Source organism: Serinus canaria, chromosome Z, assembly GCF_022539315.1.
Source record: "Serinus canaria isolate serCan28SL12 chromosome Z, serCan2020, whole genome shotgun sequence".
Taxonomy (NCBI): Eukaryota; Metazoa; Chordata; class Aves; order Passeriformes; family Fringillidae; genus Serinus; species Serinus canaria.
In genome coordinates this window covers 6,460,998-6,488,064 of record NC_066343.1, presented here as the reverse complement: position 1 = coordinate 6,488,064, position 27,067 = coordinate 6,460,998, and the positions used below count along the sequence as shown (strand labels likewise).

The 27,067-nt window shown below is 41.5% G+C and overlaps 1 protein-coding gene across 2 annotated transcripts in view; it reads left to right on the top strand.

Moving 5' to 3' along the window:
- Positions 1 to 3,047: 3,047 nt before the first annotated feature.
- The window catches only part of MEGF10 (multiple EGF like domains 10), an 88,554-nt gene continuing 64,534 nt past the window's right edge, over positions 3,048 to 27,067 (top strand). Inside the window, exons 1-4 of one of the 2 annotated variants that reach the window (XM_050986887.1) lie at positions 3,048 to 3,126; positions 21,889 to 22,020; positions 24,743 to 24,844; positions 25,530 to 25,630. In XM_050986887.1, coding sequence (XP_050842844.1) covers positions 21,905 to 22,020; positions 24,743 to 24,844; positions 25,530 to 25,630 — 319 coding nt within the window. In that variant the 5' untranslated portion in view covers positions 3,048 to 3,126; positions 21,889 to 21,904. Of the gene's footprint in view, positions 3,127 to 3,406; positions 3,467 to 21,888; positions 22,021 to 24,742; positions 24,845 to 25,529; positions 25,631 to 27,067 lie in introns of those variants that run through there. The other variant, XM_050986886.1, reaches the window with a different exon arrangement.

Sequence of the window (27,067 nt, the reverse complement as noted above, 5' to 3'; positions counted from 1 at the left end):
CTAGCCTGGCCCCGCTCGTCCCACATAAGAAGCGTACTGACCCCACTTTACTGACTTTACACCTGACACACACAAAAACACCGCCAAACCCTGACATCTTACCCAAATGTAGCAGCAGCCAACCAACCTGCAACTTGTCACTCACCTCTCAAACCCACAAAGTCCCATAAGCCCATCTCTGACACCCACCAGTGCCCAATGGTCTGAAAGAATCACCACTTAGATCCCCAAACCAGAAACAACCAAGAGCCAGCAAGAAAGCAGCAAAAAGCTGCTCAGTGCTTTGCTCCAGGCTAGACTCCCGCACTACTCTGATGCTGAACCCAAAACAGGCCTGGTGAGCACAAAGAAAAGGGAACACGTCACGGACATGTTTTATGAAAGATCCTTTCCTTAGGATTTTTCCCTCCTGAGAAGCTGAGAGGCCTCAGGAACAAACTGTAAACAATTCTTATCTGCTGCTGTGGAATGCACCATGGGGAATCTGTGACTGGTCTCATCTGGTTGTTTCTAATTAATGGCCAATCAGAGTTTCACGTGCCCAGACTGTCTCGGTCAGAGACAAACATTTGTTATTCATTCCTTTTCTATTCTTAGCTTAGCCTTCTGATGAAATACTTTCTTCTATTCTTTTAGTATAGTTTTAATATATTATCTATCATAAAATAATAAATCAAGCTTTCTGATACATGGAGTCAACTTTCTCATCTCTTCCCTCATCCTGGGAACCTTGTGGACAATACCACAGGAACACCCAAACATAGAAGAGCTGCCGGTTACAGTGGGGCCATGGACACAGCAAATGGAGGTGAAGTCCTCAAAGCAGAGAGAGGATCCTTCAAATGCTTGGGGGGGGGGGGGGGTGGAGGGAGGAGGCACACCTGTCACCGTGTCTTTTGTGACTGTCTGGTCACCCCTGATCAGACCTGACACAACAGACAGCAAGAGACACTCTCCAGTGCCCAGGGGGTACAGGAGGGTGGCTACGCTTGCGAGCCCTAAGTCAGAGGTGCTGGCAGACAATGGTGGAGGAGGAAGGAATTGACTCTCCATGGGGTTTAACCCAAGGTTTATTGGGAACTCCACGAGAAGCCCAACACCACAGAGTGACCCAGGGCGAAGAGCGCAGACTGAGCTCCTGCAACAACTTTTAAACGGGGGTGGAAACAAGGGAGGGATTCAGACAACCACCAAGGGGAAGAACTGGGGGTGTGGAAAACAGCAAGATAGATAGGAGGAGACACAAATTGGGAAGAACCTTGAGGGAGGGCCCTGACCTCTGACCAATCACTTGACACCCCTGATGGAAGGTTCTGGAAAGAGGGAATGGGGGGCCAAGTGACTGACAGAGGACCAGGGATGAGACTGGGGAATGAATTCAGCAGAAAATTGTGGGTGGTAGGTGGGGCGTAGAGAGGATTGACATGGGAGGGAAGCAACTTGGGGTAAACCATCTTTGGGAGAGAACAGAGATACATAGATGAAACCATTACAAACTGAAATAAAGGTAATAAAATCACAACACAACACACATCAACAACACTGACTGCCATACAAACCAATGTAATTTAATTAAAGCCTTAAAGGCTGATGCAAAACCATGGTCATAAAAGGTGGAACAATCATTTTCTGGACAAGCCTCTGGTGGTCAGTCACCCTCCCTGCACTGTCCCCCTTTGCTCTGTGGACTTTTTGTTATGAGTAGAACTTTTTTATTTAACTTATTCTCGCTTGGTGTCTGAATCATTTAAAACAGTAATGCTATACAAGGGGTCAGAGTTATCTCAGGAGAAAAACGGGACACTGGGGATGCAGCAGTCACCACTTGATCTGCAAACATGGACTTGGTTGTCAGGTCTCATCTCATGGCCGTTGGACTTACCAGGCTGCCCTGGGACTCATGGTCCCTAACAACATCGGGCCTCAAGAAAAGCTCCAACCTTGCAAGAAATCTGGGAGACTCACAACCCCCTTACACCCGGATGGGACCTACAACCTACTTCGAAACACTTTGCTCAACATCCCTGTGTCCCTGCAATCCTATCAAAGGGAAGACTTCAGTGCCAACTGAACGCCACAGCCATCCCAAACCCACGCAGTCCCTCTGGCCACTTGGTGTCCCCACATCTCTATGGTATAGCTGCCATGATCTCCCTTGACACAACATCAGCTTATTCTGCCTCAGATAAACTCCTGAGAGCTACTGCAGGCTCAGCCCGTTGATTCACAACTTGGCACCAGAAAGGAGCATCCAGCACCTCACCCCCAGCACCAGCCATGGATAGCCCCAGTTCCTGCCAGGCACCCCTGCACTCTGTGAGCTCCCGCCTTGGAGACCGACTCCCACTGCCGGGGTCCCCCTTGTGCAGGCCCGCCGGAGGGCTCAAGAGCCATTTCCGATTCCCGCCTGTGCCTCCTCAGGTGGCAGCACCGCTGCTTCTCCTCCTCATGCCGCTGCGGGCAGCGCCCACCCAGCCCGAAGGGACCGGAGACGGTGAGCGGCAGCCGCGCCCAGGCACCCGCACAGCGGGCACTCACAGCCCGGCGGCAGCGCCCACACGCGCGGGCACTCGGCCTCCCCACAGCCCAGCTGGGGCAAGCCCGGCTCCAAGGAACCCCATAGTGCCTGGGGGACACCACCCTCAGCAGCCCCACGCCTTATGGGCATGGGGAAAAAGCTGTATGGGGTGGCATGGTCGGGTTTAGCATCGTGAGGTCTGGTTTAACTTCTCAGTTTCTCTCCGAAGTTGCTGGAATGTTCCTCCCTGTCCCGCAGAGCCAATGGCGCCGGCTCCAGGACGGGCCCGCCGCTGGCCAAGACTGCGCCCTATAAACGCCTATAAACCCCTATAAACGCCTCTGCAACTATGCTCAAATATGGAAAAAAATAAACTAAAATAAGAAGCAATGCTTCTTGCAGAGTAAAAATCTTCAATTTTCCTGAATATACTGAACTGCAAAAACCACCATGCCCTTCCTCTCCGTAGCAGCTCTGGAGAGGAGCACATGACGTTTCCTTTTCTGTAAAAATGCGTCTCCTGAGGGGGCTGAGGATCAGCCCCTTATTGCTGGTCCTAAGCATTCAGTCGTTTGAAAAGACGATTTCTCTCCTCGATCATCTGCTGGGTAGGTACCTATCATTCACTAGGCCGAACAGAATGACCTCTGAGATCCCTATGTAGCTCGCACTTAGCCCGCGAGTGAGTGCATTGCGACAAGTCCGGCACCGAGGGAAACCACTATCTATTCCCGACCGCGCTCCGAGCGACAGTGGCGCAGGGAACGCGGCTAAGTGGTTAAAAATGTCTGTGGGTCTGCCCGGGGGCGGTCCGGGGCAGGCGGAGGAGGGGCTGATCCCCGCCGGCCCCGCCGCTCACACCGCCCTCACTCAACTCCCGGCGGCAGCGGCGGCTCCCGGCGGCGGCTCCCGGCGGCCGGTCGGACGGGGAGGGCGCCCGCGGGACAGGTAAGCACTGACCGGACCCGTCCCGTCCCGTGCCCTGCCGCAGGTGCCGGGTGCGGCAGCCTCGGGGAGGAAGCGGGGGTGAGGCGGCATCGCTCCCTCCCGGAGCAGAGTTTGCTCTCGGCAGAAGCATCCTCCGGGGAGCGGGTGGGATGTGGGGCCGCCCGCGGTACCTCCGCCTTTGCAGAGCATCCAGGCGTGTTTGTCCCCGCGTTCGTGCGGGGTGACCGGGATAGTGGGGCGGGATTCGGGAGTGTTCCTGCGGTCCTGAGCCCGGGCGATTAGGGTCAGGTTCTTCTCAGAGTACTTCTGTTTATTTATTTATTTATTTTCTGTAAAGTGCCTGTCTTTAAAGAGTATCCTTCGTTTTTCTGGAAGGCTTTTGGCAGTCCTGAGCAGAGAGTGGAGCGAGTGTACACACTGGAATAGAGGGATGCTTGTGTATAGACGTAAATTAGCGTGACCCGCACGTGAAAATGCACATCTGTTTAATACCTTGATTTCGTTCCAGCATATGTCCCTCAGCAGAAGCTGCCTAGAGAAATTCTCAGTTGTGTGGTATCCTGCACAGATTTTCTTTTGGCGACAGTAGTAGTAGCGTAAACATTTCCTACTTTGTCTTTCAGCCAGGGAGTAGGTTCAATCTGGAAATGTAGGCACAAATCAATTAGGAGAAATACGCAGCTGCTTTTCCTAGAATGAGCTGGGAATGGACAACTTTCAGTAATCTTATTAATTACTTAAATGTTGCTGCAAGTCATTGAGTACTGAAACGTAGTCAAAGTGAGCATGCATCTCCTCGAATCACATACAGCTCTGAAGTTTTTCCAAAGTACCAGTTTCTCACTATAGAGCAAGTTTAAAACTTCACTTGGAATGTGTCTTTGGTATAGAAGATGCTTCATAGCTTATTTTATCAAGTTGGTAACTGAGCTTTGGCAGCAGTGTTTTAGAAAGCTGATTAACATAGTGATTCTATATAGGAAAAATGTTTTATTCCAGCATCTTGGAAGAACAAAGGAAAAAATCTAAAAAGACAAGTCTGGAGAGCAGCATTTGTTTCTCAGCAGATAAGCTGCAGACCTTTGTTGAAAAGTCTCAGATTCTTTGATTGAGCAGCATGTCTGATGTGAGACTGAAACTGAAAGCTAGTTTCAGTTGCCTTGTCAACATCCCTAAATGGTATTTGTGCCCAACAGTACAATACTTGGAGGAAAGCATATGTAATTAGGTATGTGTGTTCTTCTTCAAGTGGGTTGCAACCATCTGAGCTGGAGACAGAATTTAGCCAAATAACTATTTAGGCCAAATAACTATTGCTTGCTAGTCACTGGCCCTGCAAATGAAGCAGTATTAGCTTGTCTAGTTTGATTTCCCATCTCAAATCAGAAAAACCAGTGGGGCAGGTGTGCTCCAGATTTTTAATAAACTGGACAAACTCTAATTTAGGACCAGGTTTCTACTTGTTTGCCGATGTAACTCATGCACCTGTGCAGCATCAATATATGGCACCTTATGTAATAAACTTTATTTAAATTTTCTTACAGAGCCAACCATGTGGCCTTGTCATACAATCAAATTTAAGCATGCATTGCTCCCTCAGGGGGTGAATCAGTGGCATCATATTAGTAGTGATTGTTAATATGCTGTGGAGATGCCGTTGCTTTGTGTGTGGTTCCTTGGTGTGTGGTTGAAAGTCAGGAGTGTTACAAGTTTTTGACAGAGCAGTTCACAGTACAGGCTATGAAATTCATGTTCTTGCTTACTGATTATAGTCCAAATCTGGCAAAAAAAATTTCTAAACTGCAGGCAGCTCAGTGACCTGTGTGAATTCAGCTGTATCTACTTAATTTCCCTGGAAACAGTTATCCTTTTCTGGTGTATCAGTTCCCCTTATCTGGTGGTAAAATGGTCCAGAGGTGGCACAGCTCTCCAGGGCAGAGCTGTGCATGCCAGGTTTCAGCTCCAACAGATGGAAATGGAAACTGTATTACTCTTGCATTAGGGGAAGATGCCTTAGCCCTTTATATATAAATTTTACCACTTAGATGTCTACTTAAAACTGGGATAGCTAATGCCATCATTTTGAATGCAGCTGGTAGGGTGGGAGTGGGCACCTGGAGGACCTGTCCAGGGGTTACAGTGTTAAATGAGCTGTTCTGAGATGAGCAGAAGGGTTTAACCAAGTGAACAGTCCTTTGATGACTTGCATAACCATGTTTTCCACAATCAGCTGCTCAGCTGTATGGGTACATGCACTCCCCCCCCCCCCCCCCCCAAGGAAGCAAGTGCAGTTAACAAAAGCAATTAATTCATCTATGCAGAGATCAGGAACTGTGCATTACCATACTTAAGTTTGATTAACATCTAGCAGAGTTTGGAGTGGGTTTTTGACTGCAGCTGGTAAGGATCCCTTGAATTTATATTCAGATTACTTGGCAGGAGTTTTGCATGGTTTCTGTATGTTTCTTTTTTTTGTCTAGGCATTTTCATTTCTTGTTAGGGAAAGCAAGTGGCTTTTGAGGAAGGTGAAAACCAGCTTCTTTGTGTACAAGCCACAGTCTTAGTCTAACCAAAGATGTGTTGGTTTAAAAAACCCAAAGTTACGTAGATAGTACTGTAAGATGGATGTGATCCTATTTTTTTTTTTATTAATTTAGCACAGTGTAGATGAATACTGTTTCTTTAGGTATGGACAGGAATGGTGTAGTGAAATGACAAAGTTCTTACATCTTTACTCCTGTTAAGTGGTGTCTTCCTTGATGAATGATGCCAGTGGAATCAGATTTCAGTATGCTGTAGTTGTGTTACTGACTCACTGCCAGGAATTTGATCCTGATTTTTAATACTAACAGATTAGTTTGTCAGTAATTAGTACTGACTTCATATGCTCCAGTCAGCATAGCATAAACGTAGATATAAGTGCAGTATTTTTTCATCTGTGAGAAAAATCTGTGTCTTGATATTCCAAATGTTGATTTTTTTTGTTTTTTTACTTGTGAAAAGAGTATGTATCATCTAAAGCCATCTGTCAGAAAACTAGGAGAAATATTCTGGGGTGGGATTTGCTTTACTGGAATAGCTTTATTGATTGTGTCAGCATTCATGTTAATTAACCCATTCAAACTGTCTGGTCTATAATTGATGTTTTGCCTGTGTAAGGATTTGTGGTTCATGCCTTTGGATGTACACGTTAAGTTTGTATTAAAATGTGGACAGCCATCTCTTCCAGTTTTATCAGTGTTTTGTATCTGATTGTCAAAGAAATTAGCCTATAGTCAGCAGTGAGATACCAATTCTGAGCTCTTTTGATATGCAAGACAATGAAAACATACAGCAGAAAATACAATTTTAACTTTGACATTGACTTGCTGTGTGACCTCAGGAAAGAAATGTAATAATTTTTCTGTTCCTGTAAAAGAACAGCCTTCTCAGCCTGCCAGATCATTTTTGTTGAACACACAGAGGTGCAAGTGTGTGCAAAATTATTTTTTCAAAGAAACATAAAGACTTCATATTACTGTGTCATTTTGGACTTAGGATCACTGGCACAAAGAGCTGCAGCTTCTATGGCTCAGGTGTCCACTACTGCAGCCACAGGACATGTGCAACAGCACAAGAACAATAGCAAAAAATTATCTTTCCTTTTATAATCTACACCCAGGACAAAAGGCAAGAGGAAGTAAGGAGAGACAATGAAGACAATGAAATAATGAAGACAGGTGTCAAGCTGAAGTCATGTTATTTTTCACCAAAAGTCAACGGAAATTAATACATTTAAAGGAATTAATAATAGCTCCTTTTTAGATGAGAGTCTTCAAATAGAAGACAGTGAAGAACTATTTCACTGTAACACCACTATATTGTCAATGATGGCTGGAACCAAGGCCTCCCAAACAAAGAGTTAACATATTGTAAAATACTGGAAATGCTGAGCATGGGTAGAGACCATCAAAGGCAAGGGGCGTCTCAGAGAAGTCATGACCTTAGGATGATGCAGAGGGTGAATTTGTCAGGCTGGACAAGAGGGGACCAGCAGGGATTTATGGTCTATGTAGAATTGTCCAGGCAAGAGTCAGGGTGGCCATGACCCATCATGGTGGTGTTTCTCTGGGGCTGTGCTCAGCTGGAAGGGTCTGCTCAAAGCAGCAATGGAGAAGGAGGTGAAGAGGAGGAGGAAGGCTGGCTTCAGCTGCTTAATAAAGAAAAATGATCCAGAGGAGGGTAATATGTATTTAGGGCACCTGGCACATTTATGAGCAGTACCAGGGTGGAAAACCAAAGCAGGGCTCAGAAGAAGTTACATTACTTTGATGGACTGAAAAGGAAAGAAGGATGAACTGGACAGAAGATGATACATCAGCTGGTAGTTTGCTGTTCCATGCACAACCCCATTTCTTTTGGGAAGAAGCCACTGCTTCCCAAAGTTTTCTGCACATCACAGGCATTCTGTCATTAATTCTTCCCACAGTGCCTGTTTATTTAGGTGTAAGTCCTGTAAGTCCTCTTCAGAATGCGGAGTGCTGTATTTCAAGAGTAGTATGAGACAAAAATTATTCCAGAGAATGTATGGGCAGGAGAATATTTTTCTTAATATGGTTTGGTCTCAGCCCTGTGAGACTACTTTTCATTAATGAAAACAGAGACATCCGTACAGGGTTTCAATGAGTTCAGCATGTTTAAAGCAACTTTTGAAGTTTCTTCTATGCAGAAGTCTTGTCTATCTATTTTTCAGAATATTTTTTTGGCAGGGGAAGGGCTGGGTGTTCTTGGTGAATTTAAAAGATTTACAGAGCAAGTAGTAAAATAACATTGTCACTTGGCAAGTTGCATGTCTTTGTTCTGTGAAAATGTTTTGATTTTATGTTGCAGACAAATACTCAAGGCGGGGATAGCTTGGACTTGTGATTTTTTTTTCCCATCCCCCACTTTTATTTGGAGCACAATTCTCAGCTGTCGTAGGGTTTAGGAAATGTGATTTAAAGTGATGTAAATAAATGATGGCTATGTTACATTACTTGCCCTGCTCTTCACGTGGCCCATAGAGAAGCTTCATAATCGCTTGATTTGGATGAGAGCTTTTGAATCCTGACTTTTAAAGTTTCAGCAGTGCAGGGCTGATTAACTAAGAGCAGCAAAAGAGTTTCGATGGCAGGGCTCTGCCAAAAGGAGCCCCCAACGTGAGTGTTTTGTGTGAAAGCATGCCTTGCAGTTTGAGCCCAGAGTGACAATGATTGTAACACAATGCTGCTCATGTGACAGTGAGACAAAGAGGCCATTATGCACGGCTGACTGGCATCAGATCCTCCAAAAGCCAATAGTCAGACCAAGCTTGATCACCCTGAGAATGTGAACACACTGGAAGCACTTGCATGTTAAAAAAAAAAATAAAATAAAAGGACATGTGTGTTTGTGTGTGTGAACGCCAAGGCCTGGTTAAGTACAAAATGACATAACTGGTTTGTTTGTTTTTTGGAAGCTGCTGTCAGTAATCAGCAAAAAACATGTAACATAGCATCGAGAGCAGACATAGTGGGAATAAGATGTAGTATGCCAGCAGGCCAAGTGGATCTTCCACTTCCTTTGCTTCTTTGTTCCATTGCTTCCTTCTGTGTGCTTTTGGGCATGTGTAGCTAAGTTTTCATTTCCTCTGAAGTGTTTACAAAATTTTGGACCACATTGGTCTGTCAGTACACACATCTCACGATCACTGGAACTTAAGCACAAATAATGACTATGTGTGTTTGTGGGAAGCATCTGTTTGGTGTCTTATAAACCCTCTTCAAAGGGTTCAAGAGCACTTGATACATGAAGAAATGACCCTGATGACTTGTTAGCTGTGGCAGTCTTGGTCCCAAAGGCAGCAGGGCTGGAAATCTTCTGAGTAAATAGGATACAGCAGCTGGAGTGGAGAGCTCTTCAATTAGAAAGGTATTTGTTTAAAAACAACTTGTTTGCCTTTGCAACCTTAAGGGATGGATTGACTTCTCCAGAACATCCATCACAGGGGAGGTGGCACTTGATGATGGCCAGAGTTACTGGTGATCACACCCTGCAAAGAGGTTTGGCCTTATTCCCTGACTACTGCTGTATGTTACTTTTCCTTTTTACTGTGTTTCTACCATAAGAAGAATTTCACAATCTGCACAGGCTGCCTGAATCCATCACTCTGTCACCACCAAAAATCTGAGGCTGCCTCTTTCATATCCTCTTCTTCCCTGTGGAAACCCCACTTAACTCTCTGGTCACCTTCCTTCCCAACTTCCTCCTGCTTAGACAGTGAAAGTATGAAAGCAGAATGATGATTTGGGCCCCTTTTTCCAGAGATGTGTGTGGGCTCCTCCGGATCTGGAGGAGCCCCCTCGGGATGGAGCACTGGACAGGATATTTACCAGCAGCTCCCCTGTTTAACTCGTGGCTCTGTTTGCTCCGTAATGGAGCTTTCCTGCCTTTTTAATCCGCGCCACATGCGGGTGACCCGAGCAAACCCTGTGGGAAGACAGAAGCCCTGTTGTGTGTTTGTAGAGCAGTTGCTCGGAAGCTGATGTACAGCTGTGGCCGGGCTTGTTTGGAAGTGAAGAGTAACTTGATCTTTTAATCTTTTTTTTTTTCCCCCTTTGTCTTCTTTTTTTTCCTCCCCCCCTCCCCAGACTGATATTGCAGATAACAACTGTTTCTGAAGGGTACCTGCCAGAGAGATCGAAATGTGTATTTTAAATTGGGGGGTAGGGTTCATGGAGATTTTATCAGTCTGCAAAGAATGTCATTTCTGTTTGGGGTATTTTTTTAATAAATTAATTTTAGCTAATTTAATTTCTTTTAAAATAAAAGGCGTAAATGTTGAGAGGCTGAGAGTTCTGTTTTCTTACTTGCATTGAGTAAAGCAGAAGTGACCCAAGTGAGATCAGAGTAGCTGAGGTGAAGTTCATGATGCCAAACCTATTGTTTGTGCATTTTAGGATCTGTGAAGACACGCACATCTGTGTCATCCAAATATACCAAAGCTGCCTCCACCAAAGCCAGAACAACTGACTCTTTTACTAGATAATTAAATTTTCTTTTAGAAAAAGGCGGAACTGCCAGCACTGTGATGGACTCTGCTGAGAGTGCCTACAGTGTTCTTTCTGCTTTGGGATTGGTTTGGATTAAAGGCACTGCACGTTGCAGGTTCTGCTGTGCAGGTATCCACAGGTCTCCATCACCTTAAAAGAGAAGATGATCTTGGAAAAAAAAAAAATCACTACTTCCAGGGAACTTGTTTAATCTCTGAACCCACAAAAGACTATATTTTTAATTATTGAATAGGAAGATCGGGTGAGTAGTTGTTGAAAGAGTAAAATAAAAACACAGCAAGAGAAAAGCTTCCTTGTTTTAAGTATCCCCACTACTTGTCAGTAGAGTTTTCAATCTCCATAACCCATTTCAGGGAGCTGTGAGACTTAATCTCATCTCTGGAGCAATATTGTTCTTCTGCAACTTTAATGCACTTTTAGAAATGCTCCATTCTTTCTTGCTGAACACTAGTTCATGCCAATTTGCATTATGTATGAATAATGACAACCAGGATATGCATTCATGGTAAGTGAACCTCAAAGGATGCAGTGGTTTGGGGTTCTGGTCTGCACCACTAATATGCAAGAAAAGATTTTTTTTTTGTGCTTTTGCAGATTGCTAAACTTTCTGTGCATATTTTGACAGTGTATCAACTTCAGAAAAGAGATTTTTGTTTGGCTTGTTTGCTGAAGTAGTGTGGGGATGCAGGGAGGAAATGCCCTTTCTCATCTAGCAATGAGACAAGTTGTGAAAAAACCCTGAGGTTGCTGCTGCTGCCTCTTGGTCTGCACAAGGGTTTTTTTTGAAATTAATTAGAAATCCATTGCAGTCACTCCAAAAAAGTCTGGTGTCACTGAGTAATGTTTCTGGAGCCTGCCGTCTAGATACACACTTTAAACTTTTATCTTCTCTTGTGGGAGTCTCTCAATAGACTTTTGAAAATTATCCTGCTTCGTGTTTCATGGCCTATCTTCAGGGAAATAGCAAAGCTTTAGTACATGGATGTTTCTTAGCCATATGTGTGTATTTTTTCTTCATTGCTGCTTCCAACAAGACCACCAGTGGGAAAAACAAGCAAAAAACCAGACTGACGGGAGGGCATTATTGGCCTTTTCAGAGATGACCCAAATCTGTAAAAACATTTCTCTCAGTCGTGACATTGGGTGTGGTGGTTCCTTTGTAAATGTTAAGGACCCAGAAATCTGTATTTCATTATTTGCTACACCCGGTTAGTACCATAAGAATGATGCTCATGTCATTGCCATCATGGCTGGATATCAAACTGGAGGCATGGATCCCAAGCGTGGGTTGAAAATGGAGACTAACAGACCTAAATTCTGTTTTCAGCCCTGCTGTTGACTTGTTTTGTGAAACAAGATTAAGCACTTAGACAGACTGGAGCCAAATACTTTCTATGTACAGTGTGGTTATTAAGAGTAGCCTCGTGAATGAAAGGCCAGTGTTAGAAGAAGTGTTGTAGATCTTATAGGGAATTTTGTCAATTAAAATACCGTATGTGAGATTATTACATAATGCGTCTCTTAAATAAATGTGCCAAAGTGAGTGCTATTTTTTGCTGTATTTACTAGGTTGAGGGAAACCAGATATTTGCAAAAGAAAAGAGATCTCAAAGAAGAGTGCCATGTGGAAACTTTCTGTACCTCCATGTGGCATGGAGCAGCCTTGAATTCCTGAGAGTGCAACAAAAACCTTCAAACGTCGACCAAGAGCATCTGCCCTGGCTTGTCTCACCCATTGGGGCAGACTCCTTCCAAAAAACAGTCACTTGCTCTCCTGGAGGGGGAGAATCAGTGTCCCAGTCTGCCCTCCAGAGAGAAGAAATATTTATACATGGATTAGTTCAGTGGGCAGCTGACAGGTTGGGTCAGGCAGAGTGCCCATTGCTTGTCCAGGCCATGGTGGTCAGCTTTACTTCAGCTTCCTTTCAGGAGTGGATGCTGTGGTATTGGTGTAGTTTTTGTTGCTCTTCCACCCATACTTTTACCTTTCTTTGCACTCTGTGGAGCAGCGCAGAAAATTGGTAAGGAAGGTCAAATAATCCCTTGCTCCTTATTGGATGAAGTGGATGAAAAGTAGTTTTCGGCAATACTGCAGCTGGCCTGTCTGTCTTCATGCTTACAATAGCAACATACATTTCTGTGCTCTTGGTAGAAAGCCTGTGTGAAATTGGAAAAAGAAGTTAGCTGAGGGAGAAATTGTCATTTTGCTATGTCAGGACAGTAGATGCTAAGAGTTTGGGTTCTAGAGCAAAAAGAAAATCAGCTGGTCATAAAACCAGTTACTGGGCAGATCAAGATAGCTGGGATTTTCACCAGGTGTTATGATCTGTGGATTTCAGAAAGGCAGTTCCTGAGCTCAGGTTTCATCCTGAGTCTCCATGCAGATCAGAGGAGAGTGTCCATTCCATTTTTGCTCTTCCCTCACTATGATTGTCCAGTCCCTTTTCAAATGCTGTGCTATTTGTCACTGTCCCCTCAGCCCTTTGCTCATCTGCTGGCAAAATAAGGCAGCAGGTGCACCACTGAATGTGAAATTTCATGTGGTGCAATTTCCAAATTCTGGTTTGCTTTCATCCATTAATGAGAGATGACACATTCACACATTCAGGTAACCACTGCTCTTCCTTCTGAAAATAGGGACTGCTTTTAATTTATCTTTAAGAAAGAAAAAAAAAAAGAAAAGAAAAAAGGAGGCACAATTTGCAATCCTTACTTTAATTTTTAATGAATGACTGAACCAAGGCCAATGTTCCTGTAGTTTTAACTGAGAGGCAGCAGAAGCTGTAACAGAGATGCTGCTAGTGCCAGTTGGGCTATAAGTTATAAGTCTACTTTACAAAGTTTGCCTGTTTTCTGGCACAGTGTCTGACACATACACTCCAGTCAATCAAAGTAAAGTGCCTAATAACAGATGTGGCAATTAAGCTGAAGAATTCTGTCTCTCTCGTTTAATTTTTATTACAGAGAATAACAGAGTACCTCATTAAAACCAGCATCATAGAGTTGGGTTTTTTTTTAAATTTGGCATACAAATGTCTGCAAAAATTAAATCTCTGAATAGGGTGCCTTGTTACAAAAGGTGCTTTGTCAGACAATGATATGAACAGATCATTTTTGTATGACAAATATGTGTTTGTGCTACTGCTGTCCTTTTGCACACTGCAGAGGTACAGGCTTAAAGAAGTCAACATGTGTCCTAAAGGATATTTTGTGGGATTTAGGGCCTTGTGTTCAAGTTGATAAGAACATGGTCTTGATTCTTCTGCATTCAAATTGCACTGCCCTCAACTGAAATCAGCAGCAGGCACTTAAAAAGATTTCAGATAATCTGTAATGCAGGTAAATTAACATATTAAAGTAAGAGAAATTTCTTGATGAACAGTATTAATTGCAACCTGAAAAAGTTGTCTTCTGATTGTTGAAGCTTTGAAGTCATTTGCCATCATTAACTTCTTCTACTGATGCATTGGGCAGGCTTTTTAAAAAGGCCTCTGATTCATCATTAGACAAAGTTAATTAAAGAACTTAATGACTTGAGGTGCTCCAAAATTTACAGTTAGAGAAGACTGATACTGATATAAATCAGAACAGGAAGCTTTGTTACAAAATTACTCTGTTAGTATGAAAGGCATAAAATTACAAAGTTTTTTACTTGGTCATTCTTAGAAAGAATCTTCTTTTTTACTGCCTGCCACAAGTGTTGGTAGCAGTTTTATTTCTTGGTGGTTTTATTTATTCACTGAAGCACAGCATCTTGTCCTACAGCTGCAGCTGATTCTCTAGGGGTGTATTGAACCAGTTTGTGCCTGTGTACATTCACCTGCATGTTTAGATATCCTCAGTGTGCAGAAAACTTGCAGACACCACTGGCACCTGGCAAAGTTGAATTTCTCCCCTGGAATTTTTTTTTTTTCTGGCAGATAGGGAGTACTAGAGTATTTAGTATTATTACTAAGTACTAGAATTACACAGCTGCAAGCATGGTTTTAAATTTGTATTAATGTTTACAGAGGATGTAATGTGTTTAAGCCAGTTTACCATGAAAACCACATATTTTGTATGTTGCTCACTCTGTTGACCTCTTGAGGTTGTGTTGTAATCCCCATGAAAGTCCTTCAAGGCAGAAGTTTTTCAAGACTTAAAGATAGGATTTATATCTTTAATTGTGGGTTTGTTAAAAAACTAGAATTAACCAGTCACTTTCAGTTTTGAATTATGTCTTCCATTTTCCCCTTTGAGTGCAGGAGTACTACATCCATTCCAACCTCTGCAAATCACCAGAATAAAAGATGGAACTGAGTGAATGAACTGTCAAAGGAAATGCTTTTGCCTTCCCCATTCTTCTGCTAAAATGTTTTGAATTTCTTTTGTATGGTGGTGGTGGTGGCATGTGAGGCTTTGTGCAGTGAATCACAGATGCTTTAATTGCTGGAGGTGGAAAAACTGATCCGTAATGCATTGAAATGTTTCAGAAGCTGTTAAGGGGAAATGGTTTCAGAATTAATTAATTTTGGTTTTTTAAGCACATCATTTGAAACATTAAGTTTTTAAGCTGGGATAAAGATTTACAGAAGTGTAATGCTTGGTGTAAATCATGAAAACAGGAGCTAGCTGGAAAGTAACTTTATGTTCGTCTGGGTGTTATTACATGCAAAATGGCATTTCACTAGATGATTTACAAGGACAAAGGTACTGAAGCAAATTTTTTCACTATAGCATCTTTTAGCAGCTAGAAGTTGTAAACAAATGCAGGAGTTCATATGTCTGATCTTTATAATGAGGGGGTCCAGTGAAAGGCTGTGACAAGTGCAGGGAGCTGCAGACTGAAGAATTTTACCAGTGATAACAGAGGCTGTGTCTAGAAAAGGAAAGAATCTAATGTATGGTGAAAATGTCTGTGGAAAAATAGAAAGTGCATGTCATGGGGGAGGGAAGGAAACACAGGCTGTCTTTGAAGAGGGCTGAAAAGCAGAAGACTTTTAAAGGAAGGTGGGCACATTTGAAATGATCCTAAATTGCATAGGAAGCTAAAGTAATTATCTGAGTTCTTTGACTGTGCTCTTTTATATCCTGGCAATAAACTGGAAGTGACACGGTGTCTGGAAGACTGGTAATAGGAAAAGAGGGGTCACAGAAACTTTGTTCAAGAGAGGGTAAAACCATGAATGATAATTTCCACAGCAGTGGAACCAGGGCAGTGGTGTATTTAGGCAACCACAGGATTGTCCCAGGCAACTTGTCAGCAACCACAGAGTTTTCACAGTTACATCCACAAGTGCAATGTCCTTTTTTCTATGATTAGCATTATGAAAAAAAATAAAAATTGTCAGAAATCTATATGCTATATGGCTGAGGGACTATGACAAAAGTTTGATACAGATGTCTTTGTCACATAACTCAGTAATAAAGCTTTCATACATGCTAGTAGTACCTTATTTCAGAAATAATTCTCCTTTAACATGTGCATTTAGCCATTTTTACTTAATCCTGTAGTCTTCTAGCCCTGTTCTATTAAAATAGACTTGGTGTTAAAATAAAGAGATGTTTCAGTAAGGAGTACATTATTTGAAAAAAACATTTTTAAATATGTTAATTTAAAAAAAGAAGGGAGAGGGAGTGGGGTGGGATATGATTTTTGTCTTAAGCCTATACTGTATAGACTCTACTAAATTATGTTATTTGCCTTTTCTGCTGAGGATTAACTGTTAACTCCCAATATCCACCCTGGGAAAGATGCCTAGGGCTGAGAGGTGCCATCTGTAGACCTGACATAGTTTTTTATGTTTCACCTGAAATGTCTTGTGTCAAACAAGAAAATCAGTGTTTAGGTTCAAGATGCTGTTTCATCTTCTCAAAGTGTGCTTTTGAGAAACTTTGGTTTGGATTCTGCACAGTTTTAACTGTCTTTATTTGGTAAATTTTCATTTGGGGGGAAAAAAAAAGGCAGCAAATTTAGTCAAAAGATTTTTAACAACTCATCCTGCTGGCTACCTGTGGAAATAATCTTTAAACATACAATACCACGGGCTATATGTAACCTTAATGGTTGAACACCTATACTTGCTATCTGTGTAAAAAAAAAAGGAAATACTTTCAAGTGAAAGGGCCCTAATTTATCAGACAATGACAGCCACAGTGAAGTGACCCCATGTTTGTGATGTTTGGCAGCCTTCCTCTGAGGAATAATAAGTCCATCTGCAAAGTATCTGGCATGCTGGCATTTGTCTTTACCATGCCTCCTTGCCTTGTGCAGACTTGACTTGCACTGAACTGTCTTTTCCTGTCCTTTTAATGCTAATTTGAGGGAGAAGAGGACTGATAAGTGGATATATGGTTCCTGCCAGCTTAGCAGCTTCAGAAACTCTCACTGAATGGCAGCGAGTGAAGTCAGCGGGCTAAAGACAATCTTGCTTTTCAAGAGGACAGTTCCTAGAGGAAACTCTCATGATCTTTTGCATTAAGAACAGGTCTCGTAAAGAATACTGCTGAGTGTTCTGCAGAGAAGGACAGAGTCCTTGAGGACCTTCCTGCAATATTCCTGTGCTTTTGGGACTGTGCTGCAGCATGATCCATGCTATCCAGCCACCTGTTGCATCTGGAACCGTGTGGCATTACTAGGGCAAATCCACATATTTGCTGGGTGGTAAAGTTTCCTGTTTCTTTTCATGTTTGTAGTTATATTACTACAAAACAATGTGCAGTGTGGCAGCTCCCAACCTCTCCAGGTTTCCACCAGAAAATGTTTAAGCAGAAAAAAGAAAAATTAAGTTTAACTCCAAAATTTACTCAACAATTTACTCCAGTTTACAGTTTTAGTATAGTTTGAAGGCTGCTCTCTGTTATTTAAGATCAGGTCATATATTGTTGCATTTCTATTTAGTAGAAATGGTAGAGAGATGCATTCTGTGAAATTATAGCATTACTTAAAAGACTGTGATGATGTAGTTTTCAAAACTGGTAATTTAGGGGTAAATAAAGTCTGGTCTCCTCCACACTTGTGCATAATCACTAGATTCTCTGGAACTCTAGGATTCAAGACTTCTTCCCCTCTCTTTCTTTGAGTGACCGGTAAATTTACAAGTTATTGGGCATGAGGCCAGAACACACAAACACTGTGATTACATAATCCTCATTTTCTTAGAAGCCTCTGATAATTGAAGAGGGATGAAAAATAAAAATGATCTCATCTAATAACCAAAGAGAAATGGTAATTGATTACTGGTTTGTTTTTTTTTTTTTCTTAGCAACATAACTTGAAAAAAGTAGCAGCATATCTGTGTCCATCAAGGAGAGTTGTTCCAGCTCACTCAGCCTTTGATTTGGTTATTCTTCAGACACCAGTCTAAATGAGTTCTTTTCCCCACATCCACACTTAGCCCATCTTCAACATCTTTGGACTCAACAAATGTGTCAGTCTGTTTCACAGTGAGGTTTGGAAGTAAAGCAGCCCAGGTGAAGAGGGTCAGATCTGATTAAGCTGCATCAAGAAGGGCTCTTATAATCTCTGACCCTTGAGGGTGTGAAAGTTTAGGGCACTGTTGGGTTATCCTTTAGCAAACTCTCATGCTGGGTGTGCAGATCCCACACATTTTCTGTCAGGCTTGGTCTGTCCTGAGCTTCCTGTGACAGTGACAATCAGTGCTGCCTTTGGAGTGATATGTTCTGAGGCTTTGGGAAAAGACCAGTCAGTTTCCATTTGCTGTGACTGTACATCTTCAGCCAGCCTAGGGTCTGTGTGATAATGCTCCTAATTCAGGTTGTTTTGTATTTGCTTTATGAGCGAGATTTCATGTGACAAGGTGTCAAACTGATTTACTGATTTCCAAAGGGAAAATGCCTTCTGCTCTTCATCCATTAATTCTCTAATGTAATCGATAAAAGCAATCAGTTGTGGATTATTTTTTTTTCATGGAAGCTAACACAGGATTAATCATCATTGACAAGATTAGGTCAGATTCAAATTTGGCTTTGCCTGACATCAGTCGTGAGAGAGATGTTTTTATAAGCAAATTGTGTCCCTGGTAAAGAGCTGAGCCTCAGAAGTGAAGTGTTTTAAGAAAAAAACTCTCGAGAAAGTGAAAGACCAAACAATTCTTTGCCCAAAAACGCTTACAAAAGCTCTTTTTTCTCATGTGGAGCTGTAATTTCCAGTTGTAGTCACCAAGTCTGTGTGGGGTGCTCTGGAGAGAGTGGGGGCAAGGACACTTGCAAGAGGCTCTGCACAGATGACTGTGGTTTACAATTCTGTCTGAAATTTGAAGAAATCTATGATGAGAAGATTTCCTTTGAAGTAGCCCTTGCTGTACATGCAGGTTGATGCCATGTCAGTGCAATTAAGAATAGCCCATGGGTTTGCGGCGCAGAAAACATTTTGATGTCCCTGTGCCCTATCACTGCAGAAGGGTAGGACTGAGTGCTGTAAAACCTTTGAGATGCCACAACAGAGTATGAAAGGCTCTCACTGCTCCAGAGTTTGTCTTCTAACTCCTGCTGCATTTTTCATTTTTCAATGGTAAAAATGCTTTTGCAACAGTAATGGGAAAGCTGCATCAGCATTTCCCTTGGTCTTGGGTCCATTATGTCATGTTAGCAACTGTGTCGTACTATTCTCTGTTGCTCATGCAGTTCTAATCCTGGGTAATTCTCTGGCAGCACTTGATTTTGCTGACCAAAAAATATTTGTTTGCAGCCTTGAGCAACCTTCACTTCTTTTTCAGTGTCCATCATATCTTCCCCTGCCCCCCCCCAGCTCCACCCGCATTTAACTTTTGTTGCAAGAAATCTGAGGGAGAGCTGTGCACCCTCAGCTTTGCCCGTGGCTCTGCTCTGGGTGGGTGGAGAGATTAATTTGTAAGCATGTTGTAATTTTCACCTCATAAAGAATAATCTTTTTTTTTGCTGCTTTTTTTTTTTTTTTTTTTTTGTGTGTGTGTTAACAGTTCTCTCTTTGGTTTTGAACTCTCCATGGGGAAAAAAACCCCAAACCAAATAAAAACTGTCAACACAGTTACTAGTGGCAGAGAAAGTGCCTAAAAATCTCAGATATTAGATATTAATGGTTAACTGTCTGTGTTTACATAGTGCACATACAGGATTTTACATCAGCTTACTAGTAAGACAAATGCAATTTGTATAGCTGCTCAAGTTTAAATGTATTTTAGGGGAGTATCTGTAATTTATGGGAGTATATTTTGACACTTTTTGTACCATTTTAAAATGAGCTTGTTAGTAGTTAAAATACACCTTGGGGTGATAGGGTTTATTTTTTAAAATGACTGTTATTGATGATCTGATTTTTTAATAAAATAAATACAAAATTAGTTTTATTTCCTTAATTAGCTCACAGAGATTAAGAGAGGTACTCTACAGTTGTTTCATGCAGCTGTACTGCTTTCCTGTTAAAATTTTTAAATCATGGGCATGCATTAAAGTTGAGGGAAACAGAGAAGTCTGACCTGAACAGACATTGGTACTGCCTTAAAGTTCCTGGCTGAAATAGGAATAAAGATAAAGCTTTGTCAATGGGAGATTTTGCCTCAAATGCTGTAGAAAAAAATAACAGGCAATTGGTGGTGAAACACCAAAGATTATCTTAAATTTGTTGGGTTTTTTTTTCCCCTGCCTCATGTATATACTAATTTGCACAGGGAAGGCATTCCTCAAAATGAGCATTTTCAGTACTTAAACTACAGGTTCTGTGTACGTGTAGGTAATTGAAATACTCATGTGTTATTGGGTGAGATAATTTGAGCAATATATGGTATGAAAAGTGAATCTCTGAACAGTTGTTCTTGGTGCAAACCATAGGCAGTAAGAGTTAAATGAGTCATCTACATCTTTTATTGCTAATATCAACACTTCAGCAATGCTAATCAGCTTTACTGATTTTCTGTTTTGATTTTCCTTAATAATTAAGCAAAAGATCTGGAATGCAATCAAGTTTTACTCTAGGGGGTTCATGCAAATTTATTTTTTTCAATTTTAAATTTTGTTAAATGTATCCTGCAAAAGGAAAGTTGCTGAAGTCAAGAATAAAAGAAAGAAAAAAGGGAAATACCATTTACAGTCTGCTTAATCAGAGTGAATATTTTCAATGAAATCACAACTTCACTGCAATTATTAGGTGAAAATACAGCTGCTGCTGAAATAACTGCACATTGACTGCTTTGCTGCATGCAGAGAAATAGTTACAGACCATGAAATACCTTTCAGCAGCCTGATTTTTCAAGAACAGTTCAGCAAAATAGGATCACCTCTGTGTCCTCAGGTACCTTAAATATAATAATTTTGTGTTGTAAGCTTTTTTATGTTGACTTCTGAAGTAAGAGTTAAGTAATACTGTTTTGTCTCTTTTTTCCCCCATGGTCCTGTGGTCGTCTTTCTCATATAATATAGTGATTGATGTAATTTTCTTTATTCTGTTCCATAATATTTAAAGTAAGAAATTGCTATTTCTGGATTAATGTACTGTGTTAAAATATTTTTATTAAATCAAACATATTTATTAGAAATTACTGTCTCATTATATTACTGATTGGACTCAAGAGTCTCATTTTTTTTGTTATCTCTGTAGCCACATAATGTTAGAATCAGTATGAAAGTGAGGAAATAAGGTCAAATGTCACTGAAACAGAAATGTAGCTTAAGTCATTACAAATAAATTACATGTTAATAGCATTCATTCGGGTATTTGTGGATTAATGACCAGTTGGATTAAGAGTGTTTCAGCATGCAAATTAAAATAATTTGCTTAGTAAGAGTGTTAAGATAATCTTTTCAGACCTTCATGTTAATACAACAGCTTTCTTTAGTGAATGTTTATTCTGTTTGGAAACTGTACAGCTGGCTGAGGAGGGGGAATTAAATTCTGGGGACTCTAAAGAGCAGTGACAGTGCAGGGTGACATGTGAGGCTGTGCTGGCCATGGGGAGCACGTGGGGAGGCACAAACCCTTCCTGTAAATGAGGGACATGCAGGGCTCCTGGTGCTGTGCCACAGCTGAGCTTCTCCACTCTTGTGGTCTTGAGCAAGTGCCAGCCTTTATTGCAGATCTCAGCTCTGGCTCTCGGAGTGGGCAGAGCCTGGCTGAGCACACCCAGGCTGATGGCTGCAGCTGGAGGGGACTGCAGGACCTCTGAGATGCAGTCTGTCCACCAGCTGACCTCATGGGAAACGGCTCCCTTTGGGCTCTCCTTCCAAAATGGGCATGGTGTTGCTGCTGCTGGGCAAGCAGTGTGTGTTCCTTGAAGTACCGCTTGCTTCAGATTGATTATAGATGGGTCAGCATTATTAGCTACTTTATATTCTGTATGGTATTACTAATGTACTTTTTTTTTTTTTTTTCCCCCACAGTTATCCCTTTGGAAAGATGGTTCTTCATTTCATCTCCCTCTTTGGCTTCCCTGTCATACTCCTGTACCACTGGATGGGTTCAGCTGTGTCTTTGAACCTGGAAGATCCCAATGTGTGTAGCCACTGGGAAAGGTAATACTTTCCTTTTGGAAAAATAAGTGGCATGAATTCTGATATAATAATTTTGCTTTGTTTTGCTTGGCATGCTTCAAATTACTGAAGGCTTTTAGCTGAGTTTAAAAACAGGGGAAGAGAATTCACTTTACTCCCTGGGCAGGTGAGTTAATGGATAAGTAGAAGACTATTTACTAGTGGGCTGAAATGCATCATTGCATTGGGGTTAGGATGCAAAGAACCACTACAGTGGTACTACAGTGTTACACAACCATCTGGGTACTAGAAGTGAGTAAAAATAGCTCTTTCCCATTTAGGTGAAAAGAAATTTTGCATATGCAAAATACAATTAACCATATTGGAATTTGGCCAAATTTGATTATGCTGATTCCTTCCTATTCAGCACTCACAGGATCGGAATTAAGATTTGTTGTTTAATTATTTTGATGAGGTTCAAAAATTTATAACATGCAAAATGAAATTCATCATCAATGTAGTTGGTCTGTTTGTTCATCCAATTTCATGTGAATTGCAAAAAGCCACAATGAGCTGGGAGAGGTTGAGCCTCAAACATCTGCTGAACTTCTCTCCTTGTGTAAAGGTTATGACAGTGAAAGCAAGACTTCTGGTCTCATTATAACTGTTGTGCCTGTGATTGATCAGCTGGTCCATGAGATAGACTTAATTTTCACAGTTCACTTGAGGACATCAGTATTTCCTACACTTAATGTAAACTGTGTTGTGTGCTTAGTCATGGGGAGTGCTGCTGAGCCACTGTACATTTATTCGTGATTGTTACAGCTGAATCTTTACAAAGGAAATTGAAACTTGTATTTACTTTATTATAAAGTCTCTCTATTAAAAAAAACAAACCCAACACGTTAGAACATCTCTTGGGAATTTACCTCAGCTTCGTGTAAAGTATTTGGCACCTCTGCCTCGTCTGCTGTGTACGGTTCATGCAACAATGTGTATATGAAGTTGTCACCATATTAAATACCTGTTCCTAGTAGCCAGGAATTTGTCTACAGTGTTACTGGGTACTGTCCTATATTTCGTGTGTTTGGTTTACAGTTTTTGTCGGTAGAAGTGGTTTAGGGGGAAGCTACAACATAGTGAAAGCAAAATGGGAAAGAAACTCCGAATATAACTATTTACACTGCATAATATAATTTAAAACTAGCTAATAAAGTCTGCAGAAGGAAAAATACACCAAAAAATGAATTTAGCAAGCATGCCCACTTTGTTGCATGAACTTCTTTTCTTTCTTGTGCTATCTCACAAACAGGGCAGAGCTCCAAATAAACAGTGAAACGTTCATGTTGTTGCCCAAAGCAGGTGACAAAGGGACAGAAGCATGAAAGGGCAAGGCCCCAGACAGAAGCTCTTGACTGCCTCTGTCACTGTTGTATGCTTTAAATAAAAAACAGACCTCAGTCAGTACTAAAATGGTCTTTACAAATGGTGAGAAAGGGTAGAGAGTGCCCTGCCTCAGGGTATGAGCACAGAGCCTCAGGCAAGCGCCAGCATCCCACTGATGTTTTGTTGGGCTGGGACAGCTGGGTGGATTAGGGCTGCTTGCCTTCATGCAGGAAAACAGGGAGTAGGGTGTGTGCATTTAGGGGTGAGTGGCTCTGGAAGTGCTTCCCCTTGGCATAGATGGTGACAGCAGGATGGGGAGACTGTGGCTGTCCCCCTGCAGTGGGGGCTCAGAGCTCAGAGAGGGTGTGAGTGGAAGAGAGGGAGAGCTGGGTGAGCTGTTTAGTGTTTTTGGCTGGTCCTGGGAATCAGTCCTGCTGCAGGAGCTTGCCACGCATTCCTGTATTTTCAAGCTCCCTTGCGCAATCCAGGACTGGCTGCCAGCACAAACAGCCTCTCAAAGAGTTTTCTAGGATGATTCAATATTTTCCCCTTTTGAGACAGGGCTCTGCTCCTCTCGTCCTACTGACAGCTTTGGAGGCTCTCAGCGTGGATTTGTTTCTAGGACACTGTACAATTGTGCAATTTGGCAAAAAGTAATAGTAGGATTTCGTATAGTATTTCTGGGAGTGTGGTGTGGGTGGATCTCTTTTAAAAATTATCCAGTAAGCAAAATAAACTATGGTCTTCAGTATTCATTAATTTCTGATTGCTGAGTAGACTGTTTGGTGGTATGCCTGTAATGTAATTTTTCAGTAATTACTACTCAGGTGTTTTTCTGTGTTAACATTCACTTAGTATATAAGTGCACTGGTTGTCTTCCTGTAGGCCCAGTTTTTTTCTTATAAAAACTTCATCTGTATAGGATCAAGTTTTTACAAGAAATTTCTCAGAATGTCCTTTTTTTTTCTATTTGGAGTGATAATAGAAGAAAACTAATTTTCTGTCTCCTTAATTAGTTGTTCAGTCATCCAGTTCATTAATAAAAATTTCTACAGGAGCACACCTAATACGCATTACTTCCATTTGCTGCCTATTTCAGTTACAGCTGTTTTCATTTTAAAAAAAGTTAGGCTGACATTACATTTCTTTAAATGTCGAGTAGTGGAATTTCATCAAATGTGTTACACAGTATAAACATGATGACTCTCTGCATGTTTATTTTTCTTTGCAAGCTTTCTGTGTCATTTTTTTTAGACAAGAGTATTTTGTTATATTTTTTCCATTCTGTAGCAGGATTCTGTAAAAGACTTCATTAAATGAGGCTGTACTAAAAGGACTTGCTTGATGATCTCCCTTTTTTCTCTCTGTCTCTCCCCAGTTACTCAGTTACAGTGCAAGAGTCATATCCACATCCTTTCGATCAGATTTACTATACCAGTTGTACTGACATCCTAAACTGGTTCAAGTGCACACGACACAGGTGATGTATCAATCCTAATATTGTCAATTTGCTGATATTGTTAAGAATCTTGACTCAAAATCATGCATGATATGTAGGATTTTTTAGCTGTAGTGTCCTGCCTGTCTAACTGCTGTGATCTGTGTCAGCTGGAAAATGCCTGTCCAAGCAATGTCACATAAATTTTATTAGCAGGTTGGGGTGTACCATCCCATGGAGTACTAACAGAAAGCAAAGAGCTTGGGGAAAACTAAATTCTCCAAACCCTGCAAGGTGTATTTGTTCAGAAATATTGCAGGAAACCCTTGTTGCTTGCAGTGCTGTGTTCTGAGGGAAGAAAGTGTATGGTTCTTGAAAGAAAATTAAAAGGATTTGTTAAAGGAAACTTCCTGTGCAAGCAGAAAGCAAGCAAATGTTGAATGATTAAAAACTGGTGACATCTGTAAAGAGCATTTTCCTCAGAGGAATATGCCCATAAGTATGAGCCATCACCAGTGGGAAAAGTCCCCATTCCTTTCCTGCTTTCTGACCACCCATGAACCTAAATCATGTCAGCAAACCCCTTGGACTCTTAAAATTAGCAACAGATAAATCAAGACAACTTGGAGCATTTTTTTTCTTTTCTTATGTTTTTTAAGATGTGTAAGAATACATCCTGTCTTGCTTCTGAACCAAGGTATGTGACAAACACTCCTCCTCTCTTTAGGATCAGTTACCGTACTGCCTACAGACATGGTGAGAAAACGATGTACAGGCGCAAGTCCCAGTGCTGCCCTGGCTTCTATGAGAGCAGGGAAATGTGTGTCCGTAAGTTCAGCTTTTTATTATTATTCTTTTGGCTTTGGAACTCCATCACTGTGCTGGGGTGACTCCTCTGGAATGGGTGGCTTGTGGAGGCTGAGTTGCAGGAACTGAGTTACTCACCGCTGATGCATGTGCAGCTCTTGTTGGAGCCACTTGAGGCTGAGCAGATGCAGGTGACAGGATGGTTGGATTTCAGGTGTCCAAGTGGCCAGCCAGCCTTTGTGTGGTTCTAGCTAATGATTGTGTGGAAAATGCACTCTGCAAGCATCAGTGTTTTAAACACAAGGTTTAAAACCACGAGGGACATAGAAGTCTTCTCCTTGGATCAGACCCCAGCAGGTCCTCATGCTGAGCCTCTCTTGGGCATACAGAGGTCTGTAACAACTCTTTGGAGGTCTCAGCACTTTTTTGGAGGGCACATACCTCTGTCTCCTCATCTAACCCAAAACTGGGAAAATTTGTGGCTGGGGGGATCTGGAGGCAACCTTGGCTCAGTTCTTTCTCTCTCGTTTGGCCTTGTGCAGACCTAGGGAGTTCTTAAAATGATATTTGATAAGAATGTGTTTTACGTCCTGGAATTTGAAAAAAAAAACAAAACTTTGATTCAAAACATTTTCTGCTTATGCAAAAGCAAGGTCAAAATATTTTTTAGAAAACTAATATATCTGATAGCAGATTGGCAATGATTTTAACTTTTTTTTGTAACATGTATATATTAGACTTACAAGAACCAATTTCTGACTACATTGGGTTATTATACAGCATGTGTGAATAATGATATTTAATTTTTTTATTAGGTAGAACACTTTTTGAAGTGTGTTACAGTTTGACTCGTGATGACAGGTGTGATGGTGATTCTTTTATGTGACAATAGCTTTTACATAGCTATAGCATATGTAGTAAATTCATTGTGTTAACACAATGATATTCAGAACCTGAAAAATTCAAATACCATTGGACATACTAATTTTTCCTGTTACTTCATGAAAATATGCTTGATAGTGATACTCAGGACATATCTGCTCCTTCTTCTGAAGTGATAGTGGAATGCCTTAGACTTCAAATTACGTGAAAATACAGATCCTTCAGTGTAGCTGAGTTTGCATTTATTTGACCTTGGAAGAAAGAGAGAGCCCTTCAGTCTTCATGATCTCCAGCTGGAGCATTTCCATTACTGCAATTTTATTTCCATGCCGTGTGGATTATTTTGTTCACCTAGTGGAAAGATGTTGGATGGCTCTAAAAGGCTAAAATCCTTGCGTTGTTGTTGATACTTTGTTGTTTGTTTGTTCCTTTTTTGACTTCTCAATTTAGAAAGGTAAATTAGAAAAGTCTGCTGGTTTGGTTTTGATGTGACTCAGCATTGCGCGAATTGATATTTCATTGCTGCTTCTCAAAAATAATAGGAATCTGTGTCATTTTGTCTTTAGGTGGGTTGAC